General features: G+C 45.3%; 1 protein-coding gene across 1 annotated transcript in view; it reads left to right on the forward strand.

Annotated features, from left to right (window-relative positions):
* LOC146765976 (TOG array regulator of axonemal microtubules protein 2-like) overlaps positions 1–20,156 on the forward strand; it is a 70,297-nt gene extending 50,141 nt beyond the window's left edge. Inside the window, exon 8 of the mRNA XM_085592816.1 lies at positions 599–20,156. Coding sequence (XP_085448942.1) covers positions 599–834 — 236 coding nt within the window. The 3' untranslated portion in view covers positions 835–20,156. The remainder of the gene's footprint in view (positions 1–598) is intronic.
* The last annotated feature ends 11 nt before the right edge of the window (positions 20,157–20,167 follow it).

Below are 20,167 nucleotides of genomic sequence, written 5' to 3' on the forward strand. Positions count from 1 at the left end.
GTTTGAAACAGCTCTGTGTTGTGAGCTACAAAATCATTCTGCCAAAGACACCAGCTAATCACTGATATTTCTTCTCCAGCTGTCAAGGAGCAGCCATCTCTGGGGGGCTGGAGTTTTGAAGTGTGTTCTCATACTGCCCTTTGCTGTGTGCCACTGAGCAAAGGGAAGAGTCAGATTAGACATTTGGTACTTGACATCAAAGTTACAAACATGGAATCATCCCTTTTACTAGAAATCTCTTAATTGCCTCTCTAGGGTGCATTTCCAAATCTTCAGTGTGGGTTTAGACAACTCCTTAATAGGAATAAAAGGCAATTTGATATTTCAGTCATTGTTCATGCAGAAATAGATTGTGAAATAATTTAGTAAAGGTACAAAGTCTGCCACAGGGACAAGGCTCTGGTTGGAGAAATTAGTCCTGAGGCATTGGTGGTTCTGTTTCAAGGATCACCAGCTGCTTTGCCCGTTTCTGGATCATGGGGTTGTGCATGCTCTTTCACTGATCTTAGCCAGAGAGGCTTCCAAGCAGCAAAAGCAGAGGTAGACCCTTGTTTGCATGGAGGCTGGTGGGTAAGAAGCCGTGTCTCTCTCCCAGCAGAGCTCGTGGAGTGGGTTTACGCCAGGAGCCCTGAAGTCATCCAGCGCTACGCCCTGCCTGTGCTCTGGTCCTTCCTGGACAAAAAAGCTCTGCCTGTCCGAAGTGCCAACGTCCGCACGGTGGCCACCAGGCTTGCCCTGGCCCTCTATGAGGTTATGGGCAACAAACTGAAGAAGTGTGCTGCCAGCAAACCTCGATACATGCGGGAGAACCTCTCCAACATTCTGTGCTGGTGAAGGCAGGATGTTCTCCAGGAAGATGACCAAATGCTGAGTTGGACACCTCCGGATTTGACCTCTTAGCTGTGCCAAAAATGACGAAATACGAAGGAAGGGCGTGCATCTGCCCCCGCTTTCTCCATCGCCCTTCCTAGTCATGACATGGGGTGCCTGAAGAAACTCCAGACTGAAGACAAGGTGAAGGCTGAGCATGGCTCAGCCTCACACAGAGGTGAGGGGGAGCTGGGCTCTCTCTGGTGGGAGGAAGGCTCTTGTGGCAGCCCAGAGAGCCTGTGCACATTGCCAGGGAACAGCTGTGCCCCGTGTGCCCCTGCAATGAGCTGTGCTCTGCCAGTGCCCCTGGAGCTGTCGGGCTGCTCAGCTGTGGGGCAGGGAGAGGAGCAGGAGGGTGCATGTGCAGCTGAGCCATTCCTGGGTACAGCACAGGGCTCTGGGCTCCTGCTGTCCCAGGGCAGCCCAGAGGCCAGGCTGTTCCTGTGGCAGCCCTGTGGAAGTGGGTCAGGGTTTTCCCCTGGCCTGCCTCCAGTGTCTGCCAGCAGGAGCATGCTTCCCTGTTTAGAAGTTGGCAGGAAATGTGTCCCATGAAATCTAGAGCTTAAGCTGCTTTAGGTTTGCATTGTGGCCTTTGTTACATTTTGTGTCTCCACTTCGCAGGCCTCACTGGATATCCTCTTACCAAGTTTTGTCTGGACACTTCTGATTGTCTCTTACCTGCAAAGTCCTTGCTTCTCATCCAGAAGAGCTCTCATCCTTCCAAGTTCAGGAAGAAGCTGCCGCCTGCTTGAAGAGTAGTTGAAGAATAGGATTTATGCATTAGTCTTCATAGATACAGATGTACATATGTTCTGATATTTAGATGTAGTTTTGATTAAATGTATTTTGATTGTATCTTGAAATTTTGGTGACATATTTTTAAGTGTATATATTTTATTTTGATGGTTTTAAAAAAAGGTAAATAAATAAATAAAATTTAAATAAGCCAAGCAGAGAATGTGAGACCCAGACCTATCCAGCCTAGAGGTTATGGGAGTGCAGCTCACTCAATGTGCCAGTGTCTCACACATCCTGTCATCACTGGGCTTCTCTTCTTCCTCTTTTACCATGTTTTCTTTGTGTCATTTGCACTGCTCTTTGTCATTTGGCATTACAACTCAGCCACCCATTGACATGTCTGGGGGACAATGGACCCACAAGATCCTGTATAGTCAAAAGTTTTCCATGTAGATGTACTCTGTGCTCACAAAAGGCCTGAGAAAAGAAATCAAGAGGAGTGTGCCCAAATCCCAAAGCTTTGCTCCTTTGCAGCCTCACACAGATCTGGCTCACAGGTGTTTTCAGTCATAATTTCATAGGTAAGAAGAGGACACGAAAAAAGATGCACTGCTTTGGAAAAATCATCTGTATGTATATTTACCCAGGACAGCAGTCCAACTGTGTTGTTTGCAACCTGTTGTGAGGCAAATAACAAGTGACAAGGGTTCCTCAAATCTTTTTAAACTCCATCCTGGGTGCCATTCAGACCACAGTATTATGGGATAATACTGTAGTGCATCCCACACACATTCTGCCTCCAATAAAAGCTTGGCTTGTCTTATTAGAGTGAAATACATAGAAGAGTAATAAAATGGACAGTTAAACTTGTCACTTTGGAATGACTCTCCTGCTTTTCAATGTCAACCCTGCACCTCATGTCCCATGGCTTGTTACAAACAAGTGTCCAAGATTGCTTAAAAATTCTTTGGCAAGGTTCAGTAAAAGCCAGATTGAATATTGAGCAACAGCTCAACAAAATTCAATGGCAGCATTCACACTATTACTTACTGGTCAATTAAGGCATAACAAGGAAAAAAAGTAACAAATACAATGCAGTCAATTAAACAAGAAATGTACTGAGAACTATACGTGTGTGTGTGTGTGAGTGTGTGTGTGTGTGTGTGTGTTTGCATTTGAGAAGGGGACAGAAAGAACAAGGATCCAAAGGAATACCACCTAAAAGCTTAACAGCACTCAAGCTTAACTCCAGGAGTGGGGCTGTTGGCCCAGGATCCATTGTTGATGGGTGATCCTTCCAGAGCAGCAAACCTGAGAGCTCGCTGGCTCTGAGAGGCCCCACGCAAAGGGAGGCTGCTGCTGGCAGCTGCTGTGGTCCAGGAGAGCTCCAAGGGGCTCCTTTTGGAGTGTTGATTATAAAATAAAATGCTTCCTCATGGCTGCACTTTGGGTCAGCAGCCTGCCTTTGAAAGTGGGAGAAGAAGGATGCCATGCCACTGAGGCCAGAAAAGTGGTTTCCAAGGCTGTTCACAGAACGCCCCAGGAGCTCATCAGACAGCACAAGCTCCTGGGAGCACTCAGTGTTTCTGAAAAACTCCTGAGGAGCTGGGTCCAGGGGCTGTTCAGCAAGGCCGAGGCCTGACAAGTGTTTCTCAAATCACCATGTGGCCTGACAAGGCCAGGGGGATTCACCACCACAATCTGAAATATGAAGTTTTGATGTAGGGTAAAAAGCCACGGCCCAGTGGAAGTGGGCCGTGTCCTCAGGCCTGTGGGAGAATCACAATGCAGATCCTTGTGGTAGTGATTCCATCTCTCCCCACTTTTCTAAATTCTTGGTTGCAAGGTCACTTAGGTTAGACACACAGCTCACAAGCAGTGCTCCTGAAGTTTTCTGCACAATGAATTAAAATGAGAATCGTGTCACATCCAAAAATCTTGTTCTGTTGTGGTTTAATTACTGTTTTGAAGAATTTCTAGAGCAGCAAACCTGCTTCCTCAAATATTTACTGTGCGTGGCATGGAGCACAGAGGAAAGATTTAATGTTAAAAGCATCACCCAGGCAATGCTCAGGTTTTGCCCTGAGCTTTCCTTAGGGTGATCTGAAAGATTCAATGTCACTGGCAGAAACTCCTGCAATGGCTGCTGGTCAGCAGAGCAGGGCGGTCAGCTGTGAAACAAGTGTTGGCACAAGCAGCAGCTTACCCAGGGCAGCAAATCAAAAGCTGGGAAGGAGCTGATCTGAAGGCCAAACCTCCTTAGCTCCTTCTAAAAAGCTGGAACAGTTCCTCATTCCAATGAGATGATGCTGGACACCACAGCTCTGCGTGAGGACTGGACACAGGTCTGTTCCCACTGAGTGCTGCGATGGTTTCTGCAGGAGCTCTGGGCTCCTGCTCGTGGTGACACAATGAGGAGACAAGGAGCCAAGTGCACTCCTAAAATTCCAAACGGTGCAGGATGTCTCCCAGACCCAACCTGCCACCGCCTACAACTCGGGCTGCCCTGGCAGTGCCAAATACCTCTTACAAACTGACATCAGGAAACTGGAGGGGTGAGTTTTGTTTCCCATGGGAAAGAGCCAGCGTTCATTCATGTCCATGGGCCTGCCACTGGAGCTGGTGCTGTATTTTTCACATTGCTTTAACCCCCCTGCCAAGTGCTATCGATGGCTGAGAAAGGACACAAAAGGATTAACATGACACTGAAGTCTTCCTTTCACTTAGTTCCTCTGTGTTAATGAAACCCATCTAATTATCTGGACCTAGGATTGAAGACTCCAGATATAATCTCAAGATGGAAAAGCTAATTGTATTTTGTCATATGCTGCAAAACAGCATATAACTAAAAATATTGAGGATGGATGAAGGCAAGTACTTTAAACCTAACATTCAATTTGGTTTCAAGCAAAGGAAGTTGTTAGTTGTAAGCCAAACCATGCTGGCCCCTGTGAAAGGACCTTCCTCTTCCACTCATCTGTGAAGTGTTTCAGATATTTAGGAAAAATATTATTTTTTTGAGGGAAATGCACTATTGTGCAGGAACAACCATTCTTTCAGAAATGCAGCCTACTTATTCACAGAATCATGTATTTCCAAAGCCCTTTTAACTCAGTTTTTTGACACACCATTAGCTTCGTAATGAGAAAGCAAGCATGGTCTCACAATAATCACAAGTTCTGTATGATAGTGTCTATCTACAGATACAGCTAAAGGAAGGTGCACTAGTACACCAAAGTTTACAGCACAATATCCAGGTTCTAGTATCTAAAAAAGAAAACTTTGGGTAAAACTTACATGACCTTAAAGGATCAAGCCTTTATTGCAATATTTACAATGTCTGCTGTATCAGAGGTTATGTTAGGGATTTTATTGAGGTTATTTGCCTGTATAAAGGCCCAAAGATTTGATTCCTAAGCACCTGTGATATGCTATTATCAACTGCCAAAATAATGATTTAAACTTTAAACAACCCGCCGCTTTAAATAACCTGTCAAGTTTTGATCAAACACTAAAAGCCAAGGACATACCTCTAAACCCCTAGTGGAAAAAACGAGTCACCTTGTTGTTCTCCCAAACAAATTTGAATTAAATAATGACTGAGGAACTTTCACAATTTGCTTTCTGGGCTGGTATTTCAAGCCAAATTCTGCACATGCAAAGAAGCAACCCTTTGCTTTCTTTAGCATTTACACTTCCTAGAAAGTTTCATTTCCACACAGGACACCCCACATCGCTGTAGCTCACAGCAAAGAAGGGAAAGTCTCAGCACAAAAACACAGGAACACACAGCCATGCTTTCTCTAGTGGTGGGCTATGACACAAACAAAAACTGTTGCCAGGAAATGGCTCTTCAGATTGCATTTACTACTCTACACACTTCATTTCTCTCTGTTATAGAAATATTCTTCAGCCAACCTACCACTAAGTGTCTTGTTTGCTTGAATCACTGACAACCAGAGTACTTGCATTAACGTTCACCCAGTTTTGTTTTTTTTTTTTCACAGCCTACCCTTTTCACACCATTTCTGCTCTTGCAATTAATCTTGCAAGATTAATTCTGTGAAATGATCGGTGACATTTATAATGTTTGAACAAGAAAGAAAAAGTGCCTTGATGCTTCTCTGTCTGTTTGTATTTTTTGCAGCTTCAATGGAAAATCTACAACAGGCTTTGTTTGCTAATTATTTTAATTTGCAGCTTGGAGAGAAGAAGGGTTAGCACCTATCAGATAAACTTTACTCTAAAGATGAAAAGAATCACATGGGAATCAGAGCATCAGGCCCTAGATGAATTATTTTCCTGCTTTTTATGAATCAGAGAACATTTCAGCCATAAATTTCATTTCCAGAGCAAGAGGAAGGGATACATGTCCCAGGCTCTACCAGCAAAGGAAAACATTGGCTCACTGACACTGCCCCTTGCTTGCTTTTGAAAAATAGTTGACACCAGAAATATCTTCAAAATGCAAAGCAAACAATTATTTTCCAGCACCCTCTTCTTTTAGTGACTTGTGCTGCCCATGTTTCCCATGCTATTTGATTTCTGTATGCTATCATCTAGGAATCTGTGTGGTCTTATTATTATATTTGACAGGTTTTGTTTATAATAAATATATTCTTATATAATAATATAAATCTGTTCTTAAAATAAATATAAACATATCTGCAGTTATAAATATAAACACAAATATTAAATATTATATAATAATTTATATAAATGTATTATTATATTTGGCATATAATATATATTATTATTCCTGCTAAATTTACAAAGACTCAGGTCTCCAGGCAACTGTTGTTAACCAGTCACATAGTGCCCATACCTCAGTTTTAGCTAATCAACACTTTCAATGGAGTGAGAAACTATATTATCCATTGATCTTAAGAAAAGAATAACTGGACTTTACTAATGACCTATTAACAAGCTGTCTGCTGCTCGCTTACCAGCCGCCACCATGGGGTTTTTTTCATATTAACAGGTAAATTTTCACAGAGAGAATGCTGAATGGATTCACTGTGAGTTATTTGGGCATCTTCAGCATTTCTCAAGTTATATTCCAGGTGCTCCAGCCCACCCCAAGGCACAGAAAGAGAGAGCAGAATGGACAACATTGCTCCTCTACTGTGTCCCTCACCCAGATCACCTCAGTCTCTTATTCAGCTCCAGGCTTCATGATGGGCAGTGGTGACTTGAAGGCTCTAGATAGATGCAGAGACCTCAAGTAATGAGCTGCAGAACAAATATATCTCACTATAAATCAAGAAAACAAAGTAGTTAAAACCAATCTAGCACACTAAGCATGAAGTGAATGCAGAACTGTTCCATCAGAGGAACTGATGCACTGCAACTTGGAATTTTTTTTCCACTTTCTTTTAAAGCCGTAATCCTGAAGTGTAAACATAGAGGCAGTGAGGGGAGAAGTAGCAGAGTTCAGAGTATGAGGCCCCTCACACACAACAGGAAGGTGGGAATAGTCTAGTACCTTATAAAAAATATACCAGTACTACTGTTTTCCGTACAACAGAGAAGAGGAAATAATTGATCTCTTTTTTTCATTTCACCTTCTTCAAAGCAGTCAATAGTTTAAATTTCAGATAAGAAGCAAAAAGGAAGAACAGGACAAAGATTGAAAGCACATGCTGCTTTTGGACACGGATGTTATTCCAAGTAAACCCTATAACTGTGCATTAGATTATGCACTGCTTTCTCAATGCAACACTTGTGTAGCAATTTAAGCTGGCCAGCAGAGTACTTCAGTCTGTTACTAGATCTACTGGATTCTTCCCTTCTCTCTGCTTTCCCAGCTCCTGAAAAATCCTCTAGAAGATTGAGCAGGAAGCTCAGGTGCCTTACTCGGGTCTCTTTCCCAGCCAGGAACACAAACCCAGGCACTGCTGCTCACAGAGCTGCCGGATAGTTCAGTCTCCTCTGCCACCCGGTGGCTTTGTGCCCATCCTGCAACCTGACCACGGCTTCTCCTCCAGGGAACACTTGGCAGAGTTATTAATGCATTTTCTCGGGCTGCAAAAGGCAACTTAATGGAGTACAATGACAGCAGAAAGCCAAAGCCTCGTATTCTCGTAACACAAAAAGCGCTTTTGAATGGTTTCTGATGTTCTTCACCCAAAAAAAAGCTTTCCTCAAAATCCATCAAGTTCTAGTAATGAGTTCCACCTCATAATCAATATGAAAATTTAGTTAAAGTCTGAGGGTATAAGAATAGCCTTGAGCATAACCACCAATACCCTTCCATATCACCACCAGGTGTTTTTTTCAATAGTGGAAAGCTACAGAAATACTTAATATTTAGGTTTTGTGTTGGTCTTGTCTCAAGGGGGTTTTTGTGGTTAGTTTGGCTTTTTGTTGGCTTTTGGGCTTTTTCCATGAAAAATACTGTAAGGTATTGCTTGCATCCAAAAGTGACTTGCAATCTGTCAAATTCTTGAGCTTTTGGTTTCCTTCCCTACAAGAAAATTGCCAACCAGTAAATAAAGGCAGCACCTTTGTCCCAGATTTAACTAGCACTACATTCTGACTGTCTGAAGTAAGGCTCTATAGACATATACTGTCTCAGTTTTGGTTTTACTTGATCGTGTTTTATTTTCTTGGATCTCTCTCAGATCACAACAGATAATGCCTCTAATGTCAGGAAAGTGCTTTTGCAAGTAGAAAAACTCCAGCTGTAAATAACCAATTGTTAGTAGCACCAGCACCAATGACCCTGATTTATGTAGTTTATTTGAGCAACATTCCTTGTGGCAGAAAATAGTAATCTGGCCTGTACATTTAATGCATCTATTCTGGGAGATTTAAACTTGCCATTTAAAGACTCCTGTTTAACTTCCATTCCTTCTATCTCCCCCTCCAAATATAACCCATCATTCCTGAAATTCTATCAATTAAGCCTTGTATTCTTGACCTTCCACATTGTAATTCTGAATGTTTTAGATGTAATGAAGTAGCTGTATTCATACAGATATAAACACAGTTTAATAGACCTAGAGGGCCCTTGAAAATGGAAGTCAGGAAAAAGCTCCACTCTAAATTAGCATGTTGCAAATTGTCAGTAAGATTAAAATGCATGTGTAGTGCTGAAAATTACCTTACTGCTTCATGAATGGGGAGTCAATCTACCTAAACCCTAAGAAATAGCAAAGAGATGGGAGAAACAAAGGCCCAGAAATTTTGTTGAGCACAATCTACCCTGGCTGTTAAATCTGCAAGTAACATGAACTGCTACAATTCACAAAAAATGAGGCAGACCTGGCACATAAAGTTATCTACCACTATCTAATCCATATGCATATGCCAAGCCAGAAAATAATTTCACTAGATATTGCTGAATTTTGTAACTATATAAAACAGCCGCTTTTCTACTGCAAACTACCTATTTTAAAGGTAGTTTGCTGTAGAAAAGAAAAAAAAAATTAAAAAAAAATCAAGCCATGTCAGGTGTTGCACAATTTTTTTTTGTGTCTTGTCAAGACTGTGTTTTCAAGGCAGGTCTACATTCCAGTTATGCACAAGTTAACACCTATCAGTTTCATTTGCAAACAAATCAGGTTCCATCAGAAGAAACTTAGGTAACACTAAGTAGTTATAATACACATATCAACCTCTTTAATGTCATACTCCCTATGTTTTTAATCTCTATATCCATGTTTAGTAAGAAGGTTTAGCATACACAATTGTGGCAGCACATTTCTCCCTCTCTCAGGATTTTTCATAGAGGTGCACAGAGAGAAATGAAAGAGAAAACAATTTCTATTTTTGCTCCTTGTTTTTTCTCATGTGGAATGTGTTTGGAGATTTGTTTATCTGGAGTGAGCACTTTATTGTATTCTGATAAGGATTGTTTGAGCGTGATGGCCAATCCAACCCACCTGGGGCTGGACTCTCAGAGAGGGTCACGAGTTGTGTTAGAGTCAAAGAAAGTAGTATGCAGTTTTAGTATCCTCCTTTTATATAGTATATTAATGTATTTTAGTATAGTTGTAATAAAGAAATCATTCAGCCTTCTGAATTGAGTCAGACTTCATAATTTCTTCCCGTTGGGTTCACCTGCATTGACAACAGGACCATGGGATAAATGCAGGGAATTCAGCTGCAATGGCATTTGTTTAATCTTTTTTTCTGATTCCTTTCCCCATGGGTGGCAGATTTGGAAGTATTTGTCTTGTACTTTGGCTTCTTGGTCAGACTTGCTCATGAATGTGTTGTAAAATCTCATCTACCTCTTTCTACTGAAAAATGCTTGCACAAGGCTTACAAACCAGTTCCCACTATGATTAGCCCAGTGTCCCTGCTTAAGTCCAGGTACACTTGTATTAAAAAGGAGTCAACTATTCTAACTCAGGAGGCAGGAGTTGTAATGTTGGGTTTGGGTGTGTGTGAAGGAAAGGAAGCCGGAATAAAGCCTTGCCACAATGAAGGAGAAATTTGCATGGCCAATTTACACCCTACAGATACACTGATCATATCAGCCCCCTGAATACTAATGATGAGTACAAAGCTCCTTTGAATAGGTAGGAGAGATGAGACTTGAAGAAATAATTTTGCAGATGTATAAAAAGGGATCAGACCCATGGGCCCCATGGCTCAGGCTTAGTTCTGCCAAATCAAGCATGATTAGTTTTATCCACTCTGTTTAGAATAACCTGCCTGGGCTATTTCCATTAAGAAAATTTTGAATTGTCAGGAACTACCAAGATCAGAAATGTTCTGAGGCAGATGATGATTATGTTAGGTTTGGGTGCCTCTGCAATAAAGAAAGCAGGGAATAAACCCCTGGAACAATGAAGCAGAGCAAAAGTGGAAGGTTGATGGTCAGTTTGTTCCCTACAGCTATCAGCCAACTGAATTCTGGGGTCCTGAACTGGGGAGTGCAAAGCTTCTTTGACTTCCACCACCTAGTGCCATGTTTGTGCCCCACCACTTAGTTGGATGTGAAGAGAAATAAACAAAATCCCACACCAACAAGCTGCAACCCAGAACTGAGTGGGAATTACAGAAATAAAGACCTTGAAAAGTAGCTTTGGAAATGGTTTACTGCCTAGACAGTGTGAAATCCTCAGGCCTGGCCTGGCCCAGCTTAGGGCTGGGTGCCCTGGGGAAGGGAAAGGAATGGAACTTGGGGTGTGGTTTTGCAGCCATGGAAACCAGAGAACCATAGATGTAACTACCAGTGCATCACAAAGGGGCAGCCCCACGCCAGGGCTGTGACAGTTGTGGTTGACACAGTCACAGTCTGGCTCTGCCTCTGTGAGTGAGTGCTGGCGACTGGAGTCACCCAACCTCGTGCTAAGGCTGGGTACAAAGCTCCTGTCGCTGCCCACACTGAGATTACTCCCGAATTCAAACCCAGACACTTCTGTGAGGCAGAAGCAGGGGTTTGAAGATGGAATTTACTGCAAAAGGAAAGACCTCTGAAGGCAAAGGTGAGGATAGAAAGGAGGTGAAAGGCTGAAGCCAAATGGCAAAAAAAAAAATCCACCAGATTTCAGGGAAAACTGGTCCATGGTGGCCAGTGCTGACTCTGTGTCAGAGTAGGTGGCTGACAGCTACAGATGATCCTGAAAGGACGCCATGGCACCACAAAATTCTTTAATTATTTTACTCTACTTTCTCCTTTTTGACAGTAGCCAAATCAGTCACACTGTCAGCCAGGATAGGGACTGTGGCCACAGCTGACCACAAATTGGACATGGTCATGAGATGCAAGTCCTGTTTCTTTTTTTTTCCCTCAATGCTGGGTGTCAGTAAAGATAAATTTCCCATTCTTCCTTGGCTTGCTGATCATGTCCAAACCTGAGGATGGTATTATGGTGCTATAGAAACACCAATAAGGCCTGCCTGCTTGCTGAGAGGTCTTTGTGGTTTGCAGAACTGGCAGTCACATCTGTGTAGGTCTTTCCTGGGGATTTCCATAAGGCCAGCCTCAAAGAAGGAAACTTTTTTCCCCTCTTATCATTGGACCCTTCCATGTTTCCCTTCAGACTTGCTAAGTCAATACTGTTGAGAGAAATCAAACCCAGGCTAGTTCCATGAAAAAGAAAGCCAAAGGAATTTTCACAGTAATTAAAAATTATTCCCCTCGAGTGCCACACCTGTAAGATGTGTTGATGATAAAGGTGGGAGTTCAGCTAACTCACTCCTTCCCCTCTGAGCATGGCTCAGCCTCACACAGAGGTGAGGGGGAGCTGGGCTCTCTCTGGTGGGAGGAAGGCTCTTGTGGCAGCCCAGAGAGCCTGTGCACATTGCCAGGGAACAGCTGTGCCCTGCATGTGCCCCTGCAATGAGCTGTGCTCCCAGTGCCCCTGGAGCTGTCGGGCTGCTCAGCTGTGGGGCAGGGAGAGGAGCAGGAGGGTGCATGTGCAGCTGAGCCATTCCTGGGTACAGCACAGGGCTCTGGGCTCCTGCTGTCCCAGGGCAGCCCAGAGGCCAGGCTGTTCCTGTGGCAGCCCTGTGGAAGTGGGTCAGGGTTTTCCCCTGGCCTGCCTCCAGTGTCCGCCAGCAGAAGCATGCTTCCCTGTTTAGAAGTTGGCAGGAAATGTGTCCCATGAAATCTAGAGCGTAAGCTGCTTTAGGTTTGCATTGTGGCCTTTGTTACATTTTGTGTCTCCACTTCGCAGGCCTCACCGGATATCCTCTTGCCAAGAGGTTTTCCATTGGAAATCCCTCAATGCTCCTTCCATCCAAGCCATTGCCTTCCATCCAGAAGGGCTCTCCTTCCACCATGCCAGGGCAGACATATGGCAGAGAGCAGGAGAATGGGGGAAATGGCAATGGCTCTGATGAGCACCGGATAAAAATACAGGAGCAGAGAGCAGAGGGAAGAGGACATGAGGTAAGGAGACAAAGTCCTGTGTAAAGTTTCACTTGATGTGCTGTAGGCAGAGCTGTGAGACCTTTTCCATGACACGAACTTGAAGTTCACTGAAGTTTGAACAGGTCCTGGTTTGGCTCTTTCACTGTGCCAGCAATGATGGGATATGAAGGAAGGGTGTGCACCTGCACCCTCTGCCTCCAGCCCCCTTCCTGGCCATGGCATGGGGGCCCTGGAGGAACTTGGGCAGGCTGAGACCTTGCAGAGAGCAGCAGGGCAGGGAGCTCTACTGAGCTTCTAAATGCCAGTGAGCCTGAGATGATGGAAGTGTGGGAGCTGGAGAGCAGCGAGCACCCTGAGAGCTCAGCAGCATCTGGGTTCAAAGGCTGCGGGGGATCTGCAGGAGGGAAGCACAGCAGCAGAAGAAATGAGGGGCTTGGAAAAAGGAGGTTTTGTCATTCTGCAGAATGGCTTTGTGGAAATTGGCTGGAGATCAGCACTGGCTGTTAGGAACCTTTAGGGGCAGGGAGACAATAGTGATCTAAACCCACTCCCATGCCATCCAAAATGCCAGTGGAGGCAGTGGCACCCCAGAACATCTTGATGTCCAACATGTGAATGCCTGTTGGGAATGAAGCCACACTTGCAGAGAAGTGTGCATGAGGGGAGAGGTGGCAAATCTGAGACATGGTCTCTCCATCGGCACCTCCCTTTCCATTCCCCTCCTGGTCCAAGCTCCACCATCAGTTTGACTTTTCCTGCCAGGTCTCAGCTGAGGGCATATCTGAATATCTTCAGGCATGAATGGGGGCAAGGCTGGATGCTTGATCTGAGCAATATGTTCTACTCTTTCCAGGCTTTCTCGCTCTATTCCATTGGTGGGGATACGAAGAAGGGGTTATTGGGACCACCTTTGATCCCCCCAATAAGGAAGGCAGGAAGCCCCCCAGTTGGCAGCACTGCAGGGTCCCTGCCACATCAGGATTTCCAGAAGCCCCAGGAGATGAGGTAAGCCAAGGTGTCTGCAGCTCCAGTGCGCTGTTCATCTCACTCTTCCCATCTCGTGTGGTCATTTTGCACAGTCAGGTGTTCCATGTGTTGAGGCAAATCTCTGTGTATTCACCATTTTGCCCATCCATGATGATCCATTACAATGTCAAACCCAACACCATAAGCCCCTAGAGCAGAGGTGGTGGTGGGGAAGAGGAGGCAGGGCTTCAAAGCACCTCAAGATGGGTCCTCTCCTGGACGTGGCTATAGATTCCATTTTTAATTGTAGTGGTGTCACTTGGAACTGTATTTCACGGGTCTGGATCCTGCAGACCTTTGAATACTGTGATCCTTGACTGTCAAATTCTGCAGCCAGGAGAATATGCTTGGGCAAATGCTGGCTACAGGAGAGGTGTCTGCAAATTCAGGTGCTGCTTCTGTAACCATCAGGTGAAAATTCACTGTGCCTGGGCCTCCCTGTGAAATGAGATCCCCAACAAATTTTGGGGTATAGATGTATAGCAGGATTGATGTTTGATCAACCTGGCTGTGTTTCAGCCGGAGCTTGGCCAGCTCTGTGTGACTCCAGCAACAGAAAGCTTAAGGACAATTTAATCAGCTTTGCCTCTTGTTGGGTTTGTGTTGCATTTCCTCCTTCATCAGAGTGACCATGTTAAGAAATTTTGCCTCCTTTCATCAACACCCATTCCCTCCCTTCTCTTTCTACCTCCTCATTTGTTCTTTTGTCCTCCATTTTCTCAAGGCTGAGATCCAGCAGCAGAAGCCGAGACAACAACTCTGAAGATGCAGGTAGGTAGAGGACATGCCTGTCCTAGAATTAACATTGTAGTCTTAACTCAGAAGTAACATTTGTAAAGCTTGGTTAAAACTTATTATTTTCAAAGTTTCTTTAAAGTAATTTCAAATCCTTGATCTGCTCAGTGGACTCTCACTGGGAGCATGCTCTGGTGGTGCAGTGAAAATTCCTCCAGTGTGAAGTGTTGAGTGGTACCTTGTGGCCCTGGAAATGCAGTGCAGGAAAAGAACACCTCCCTCTCCATCCTCCTCATTCCTTTTATCTCCATGAAACCTTTCCAGTGTCAGAATTAGTAGTGAAAAAGAAGGCATTTGGCATGAAATGAGAAATGTTCCCACTCCTCCCTCCTGCTTGATAGAAAGTCCTTTTGAATTTTCCAATGAAGGAGAAGGAGGCTGCCAAATGGATGCAGCCTATGCAGGGTCTGGGTTTGACACCCTCTTACAGCACAAGCCCAAAGGCACCTATGGCAGGGTCAGGATGACAAATCTCTTCCCTGGCTCCCTCTGCCTGTATCAGAGTTGCAGGCTGAGGCTAGGGAGGAGTTGCTTTCTGCCTTGTCCCTGCTCCTGCCTTGCCTGATCCCAGGCAGGTGGAATTGTGCCACACAAAATGCAGTCTCTGTTGCATCTGGGTCAGCCAATGCTTTCAGGTTGAAAGCCTCAGTGACACTGTTGTTGTTCCTTTGCCATCTCTGGGTGTGTAATGATAGGAGAGATGAGACTTGAAGAAATAATTCTGCTGATGCAGAAACAGGAATTAGATCCCCCGGTCCCTTTGCTCAGGGTTAGTTCTGTCAAATCCTGGGTACAGACACTTTGGAATGACTCCTTATTTGCTGATATACATCTGGAATGTTTAGTGCAGCTAGGGTGCTCAGTAAATAAGGTGACATTTTTGCTGGATTAATTCTGGACTAGAAATGGCCTCATTAAACCTTACCTGTCTCACCTTTATTACTGACCGCAGCATTCTACAGGGTGAAAGAATCCAGTTTTAAGACACTCATCCTGCTTGGCTGCCATATGATTTTATCCTCTTTGAAACCATGTAAAGATTTAGTTCTTTTAGTTCTAACAGCTCTGTTGGAGAGTATTTCAGAATGAAATAACAAATTTTGAATTGACAGTATTAGGCAAGATCAGAAATGTTTTGAGTCAGGTCATGTATATGTTTGGGGGTCTGTTGAAAAGAAGGTAGGGAATAAACCCCTGGACCAGGTAAGTGGAGCAAAAATGGAACTTTTGGATAACCACTTTGTTCCCTACAAATACAGGCTTGCTGAATACTGGGTACATTAAAGGAGAAAGCAAAACTTCCTTTGCATCTAACATTGTTTGTGTCCCAGCACTTCCTTTGTTGGAAAGAGTAATATAAAAATCCCAAAAGTGCAAAACCCAACATAGCATTGAGTGAGACCTACAGAAAAAGAGGCCTTGAAAACTACTTTTGAAATCAATTACTTCCTAGACAGAGTCACATTCTAGAGACCACTGTGAATTTCCAACTGTTTGGAAGCAAAGGCATCCTGTAGTAGTGGGGAGGCAATAGGCAACACATGAAGTAGTAGAACCCTTCTCTCTTTCCAGCTCCATATTGTTCAGAGAAATTAAACTGATGCTAGTTTCATTAAAAATTACCAACCAGTCTTTCCAGTAACTAAAATATGCTTTGAATTCCTCATCCATTAGATGGGCTGATTGTAAAGGCATGAGTTCAATGAACTCACTTCTTCTCTTGTACCTGAATTACAGCTTCCTCTGAGACTACAACAAAAATGGAGAGGAAGAAGGCAAAGAACTCTTGGTGCGGGCTAGGATCTGGGATGCCTCTGTTCCCAAGGGAACTGGCTGACCTTTTTGGCTTGAGGACCCATGTGCCAAAGCCCAACCTTGGCAATGAAGGTCTCGGCTCCCAGCCAGCTCAGGGGACCTTGGCCCAGGAGCCGCAGAGCAGCACTGGCCCCAGAGTCACTGCCAGGGAGGACCAGGTGAAGGCTGAGCATGGCTCAGCCTCACAAAAAGGTAAGGGGGGAGCTGGGCCCTTCTCTGGTGGGAGGAAGGCTCTTGTGGCAGCCTGGAGAGCCTGAGCACATTCCCAGGGAACAGCTGTGCCCTGCATGTGCTCCCTGCAATGAGCTGTGCTCTGCCAGTGCCCCCTGGAGCTGTAGGGCTGCTCAGCTGTGGGGCAGGCAGAGGAAATGGAAGGTGCATATCTTACAGTTAGAAAATGCATTCTCTAGTGTCAAGAAGACAGTACACATTTGGGTAACACTCCCTCAATGCTAAGCTTTTCTTTGAATGTCCTCTTAAATATTCCAACAAAGAGAAGAAAATGTTGATCTAAATGTAGGTATTAGAACACAGGACTTCTTTTAGGAACCAGAAAGAAGATGTTTACTAAAATCAGCATGAATAAGGGCAAATAGGGATCTCTGTCAAGAGCAATCTCCATCTCTGCCCTTCTCTATCAAGTACAGAGGCTCTCCAGCATCCAGGGGCTGCAGCCTTCATCATGCAGCAGGTCTCAGTCTGCTGGCCAACAGAGTAAATGTCATGGCTGCTGCCAGTAGCCCATCCCTTGGGAGAGGGTCTAGGAGGATGTACCTTGCTGCTCTCAATCCCAGTCTCTGTGTTTAATGGGAGCTCTGCAATCTGGAACCTGTCTTGCCTGTTGCCCAGCATGGTATTTTTGGGGGCTTGAAGTCTGCCAGAGATTTACAAGAGCCTTTGCTTCCATTACCAGGCCTCCCACTGAGCCGGGCCAAGGAGCTGGGTCATCCCAGCAGTCCTGGTTTTACCAGTGACAAAGAGATCAAGGAAGGCTTTGGAAAGGTAAGGAATAAGGACAGGGATGAGCAGACCTCCTCTCCAGTGGCTATTTAGTACCTGGCCCACAATGTCACTGAAAATCATAATCTTCCCCTCCTGGGGGATAGGGATTCTCTTGGGAATATATTTGACAGCTACTGAGCAATTGCTTGACTATTTCCAGTGGTGTCAAGTTTGGAAATGGTGTTAAGGTCATGCCAGAAGCATACTTTATGTGCAAAGGCTGTTTTAGAGAAGTTCTGAATGACAGAGTAAGCTACACATTAGTGAATGTAGGCAAAGTGCACCCTCAGAAGCAGAGAAGCAAAGATTCTAATGTTGAGTGTAAGCAAGGCTGCAAAATAAAATGGGAGAGTTTTACTTTTCTGGGTTACCTTTGTGGCTGCATCTCACAGCCCTCTCACTCTCAAGTTTTCTGCTCATTAACATCCGTGTTTCTGCAACTTGTTTTCACGACTCCTCCTTTTGGTCTCATGGTCTCAGAGACCAAGTCCTTTCAGAGTCCTTCAGAACTGAGTCCTTCAGAAGGCAGGAAGGGAGAAACAGCTGTAGTTCCTGGCCATGAGTGTTAAGCAACAGCTCATTACCCCTTCTTGCTGGGTATTGCACATGGTTTTTATTCTCCTGCCATGGCCTGTGGGAACTGAACTGCCTGCTCACTGGCCATGTGAGCTCTTCATCTGTCTTGGAGCACTCCTATGACTTTCATGCTTCAAGCAGGCCTTCCTGACAGAGGTTGCAGTTGCAACAGTGTAAGGTTGTGGCACTGAAGGGTTCCACCTCGCTGTGTGTAATTGCCAGGGTGAGGATGGGAGACCTTCCTCTGAAACTATTGGAATGTCTGTGGAGCTGCACTGAAGCCTGTGGCACTTTATGGACTCTGTGCCCGGGATGAGATGTTGTGTCTGGTTTGTGTGTCTCTGCTTACAGTCTGTGATGTATTTCCATTGCACCTAGATCCGTGCTGCATTGTGGAAGTTGGCTGAAGAGCACTTAGAGCCAAAGGACATAGAGCATATAGTGGAAGGGATAAAGAACAGAAGAAAAAATAAAAGATTCTTGCAGCCTCCTGATACAGTTGAGCCCGGGGATGAAGCTGAAGCAAGTAAGTGGTGGCTACACTTGTGGTCCTTTCTGACCACTTGCTTGCCCTTTGCACATTGTTGCAATCAGACTGGGGGGCTGTTTGGCTTGCATCTGAGTGGAAGCTTAAATAGGATTTATTTATTTTTCCCAAAGAAAAATACAGAGGTGTGAAGTGTCTTCCCTATGGCCTCACTGAGTCAGTACCAGAATATCAGCCTCCCACCTTTACCTCTAAAGTCTTTCAGAGTAGAAAATTCTGTCTTGCAAAGTACACTGAGGGTTCAGACTCTCTCCTGGAGAGCAGCCTCCCGAGAAGGTGACTCCAAAAGAATGCTTTTCAACCTGAAAAAAAACAAAATTCAGTTCCTTCTAATGAAAACACCAGAGATGAATATGTCCCTGCTCACAGGGGTTGGACTAAATGGTGCTTAAAGGTGCCCTCCAAACCAAACTCTTCTTGGATTCTGTGATTCTGTGATCATTGGCCCATTTTAGTGTTATACTTGGTATAAAGTGGTATATTATTGCTATATTTGAAGTTCTTTGGGATAACAAAGAGATGTTACCCACCTCCAGCAAGTTTCCAGGCTCTTTTCATCATCAGCCTGTCCAGCACCCTCCACTTATAAACTCCTATTTGGTTCCTGCAGGGATTAACCTACCACCTGTCAATGGCACAGCTTCTGGAGTGCAGAAAAAACACCCTGGTGGTGCCTTGAAGAAAAAGGTCTTGAGGAAGCAGGACAATGTGCCCTTACCACCCATCGTCCGTGGGGATGGCAGCGTCCCACACAGCTCCTCAGGTAAGCCTGCTCCATGGCAGCTTTTTCCTGCGTGGGTTTGTCCTTGCCCAAGGAGCACAAACTGCCTCCTGCCTCAGCCAGCACAGCTGGGATCCTGGGTCCATAGCCTGTCCTGAGATTGAACAGCAAAGCTACTTTGGAGTTACTCCAGCTTGGTAGTACTGCAGCAGTTGGTTCTTAGAGATCTGCTAGAAAGTTGAGCTGAATGAAATCGTGGTAAAGGTCTAAGCTCTGGCTTTTGCCCATCCTGATATAATCCAAACTACAGCACTGGTGCCAGGAGGTTGCTGTGACTGCAGGGATGAGCTGCAGGGCAGTCTGCCAGGGTCTCACTGTGCACCTACAAGAACCACAGGATCAGTTGTGCACTCACCATCTGGGCCCTCTGCCTGTGCTGCTGTCCGGCTCTGCATGCAGCTTTTCTGCTCTCCCAGCAAGGGCTGGCTCTGCACAGCCGTCAGCAGCTCGGTGCAGTCGTGCTGCTGCTCCCAGAAGTGCCCGATGGCTCCTCGCTGCCACCATCCCACGGGCTGCAATGCCAAGAGGGAACAAGCAGTGCCTCCTGTGCCACCCAGCAAATACAGCGGCTGTGTGCAGCAGTGACAGGCACAGGGGGCTGCCTGCTGCTCCCAGGCTGTTGGCTGCCTGCAGGAAACACTCAGCAGATAGTCCCTAGTGGCTCCTGTCTCTCCTTTTTGGGCAGCCTGCCTGTGCTGTGATCCCAAGTAGGGTGAGATAAGAAGAAGGGAGCTAGGAAGGATACTTGGAAAGCTCTTTTCTAGTGATGCTGCTTCCATGTTCAGGATTGACCAGAGCTAACCTGACGTGGCTCTCCATCCATAGTGAATCTAGATGTGTATGTCTACATAATTCAGCATTGTCACTGGTGTCAGTGGCTGCGGTACATCAGTGACACCCAGATTAGCTCCTGTCTGAATATTTTTGATGATATGGTTCCTCCATACTTTGTGACAACATGCAAGGGAGCGCAAAAACCCTACAGAGTCTAGAGCAGTTCATCTAGATTCTGGGACTATAGATGTGGCCGCAGGAACCTGCCTCTGGCTGTGGCCCCTGTGGCACTGGGGAGCTGGCGCTGCGGGGCCATGGTCAGGTTCAGCCCGGAGCTGTGCCCAGCCGGGGAGGCTGGGGGAAAGCAAGGAGCCCAAGGCGCCAGGCAGCAGGGAAGCCTCTGCCCCAGTGC

Source organism: Lonchura striata, chromosome 15 (assembly GCF_050655825.1).
Source record: "Lonchura striata isolate lonStrDom1 chromosome 15, ASM5065582v1, whole genome shotgun sequence".
Lineage (NCBI taxonomy): Eukaryota > Metazoa > Chordata > Aves > Passeriformes > Estrildidae > Lonchura > Lonchura striata.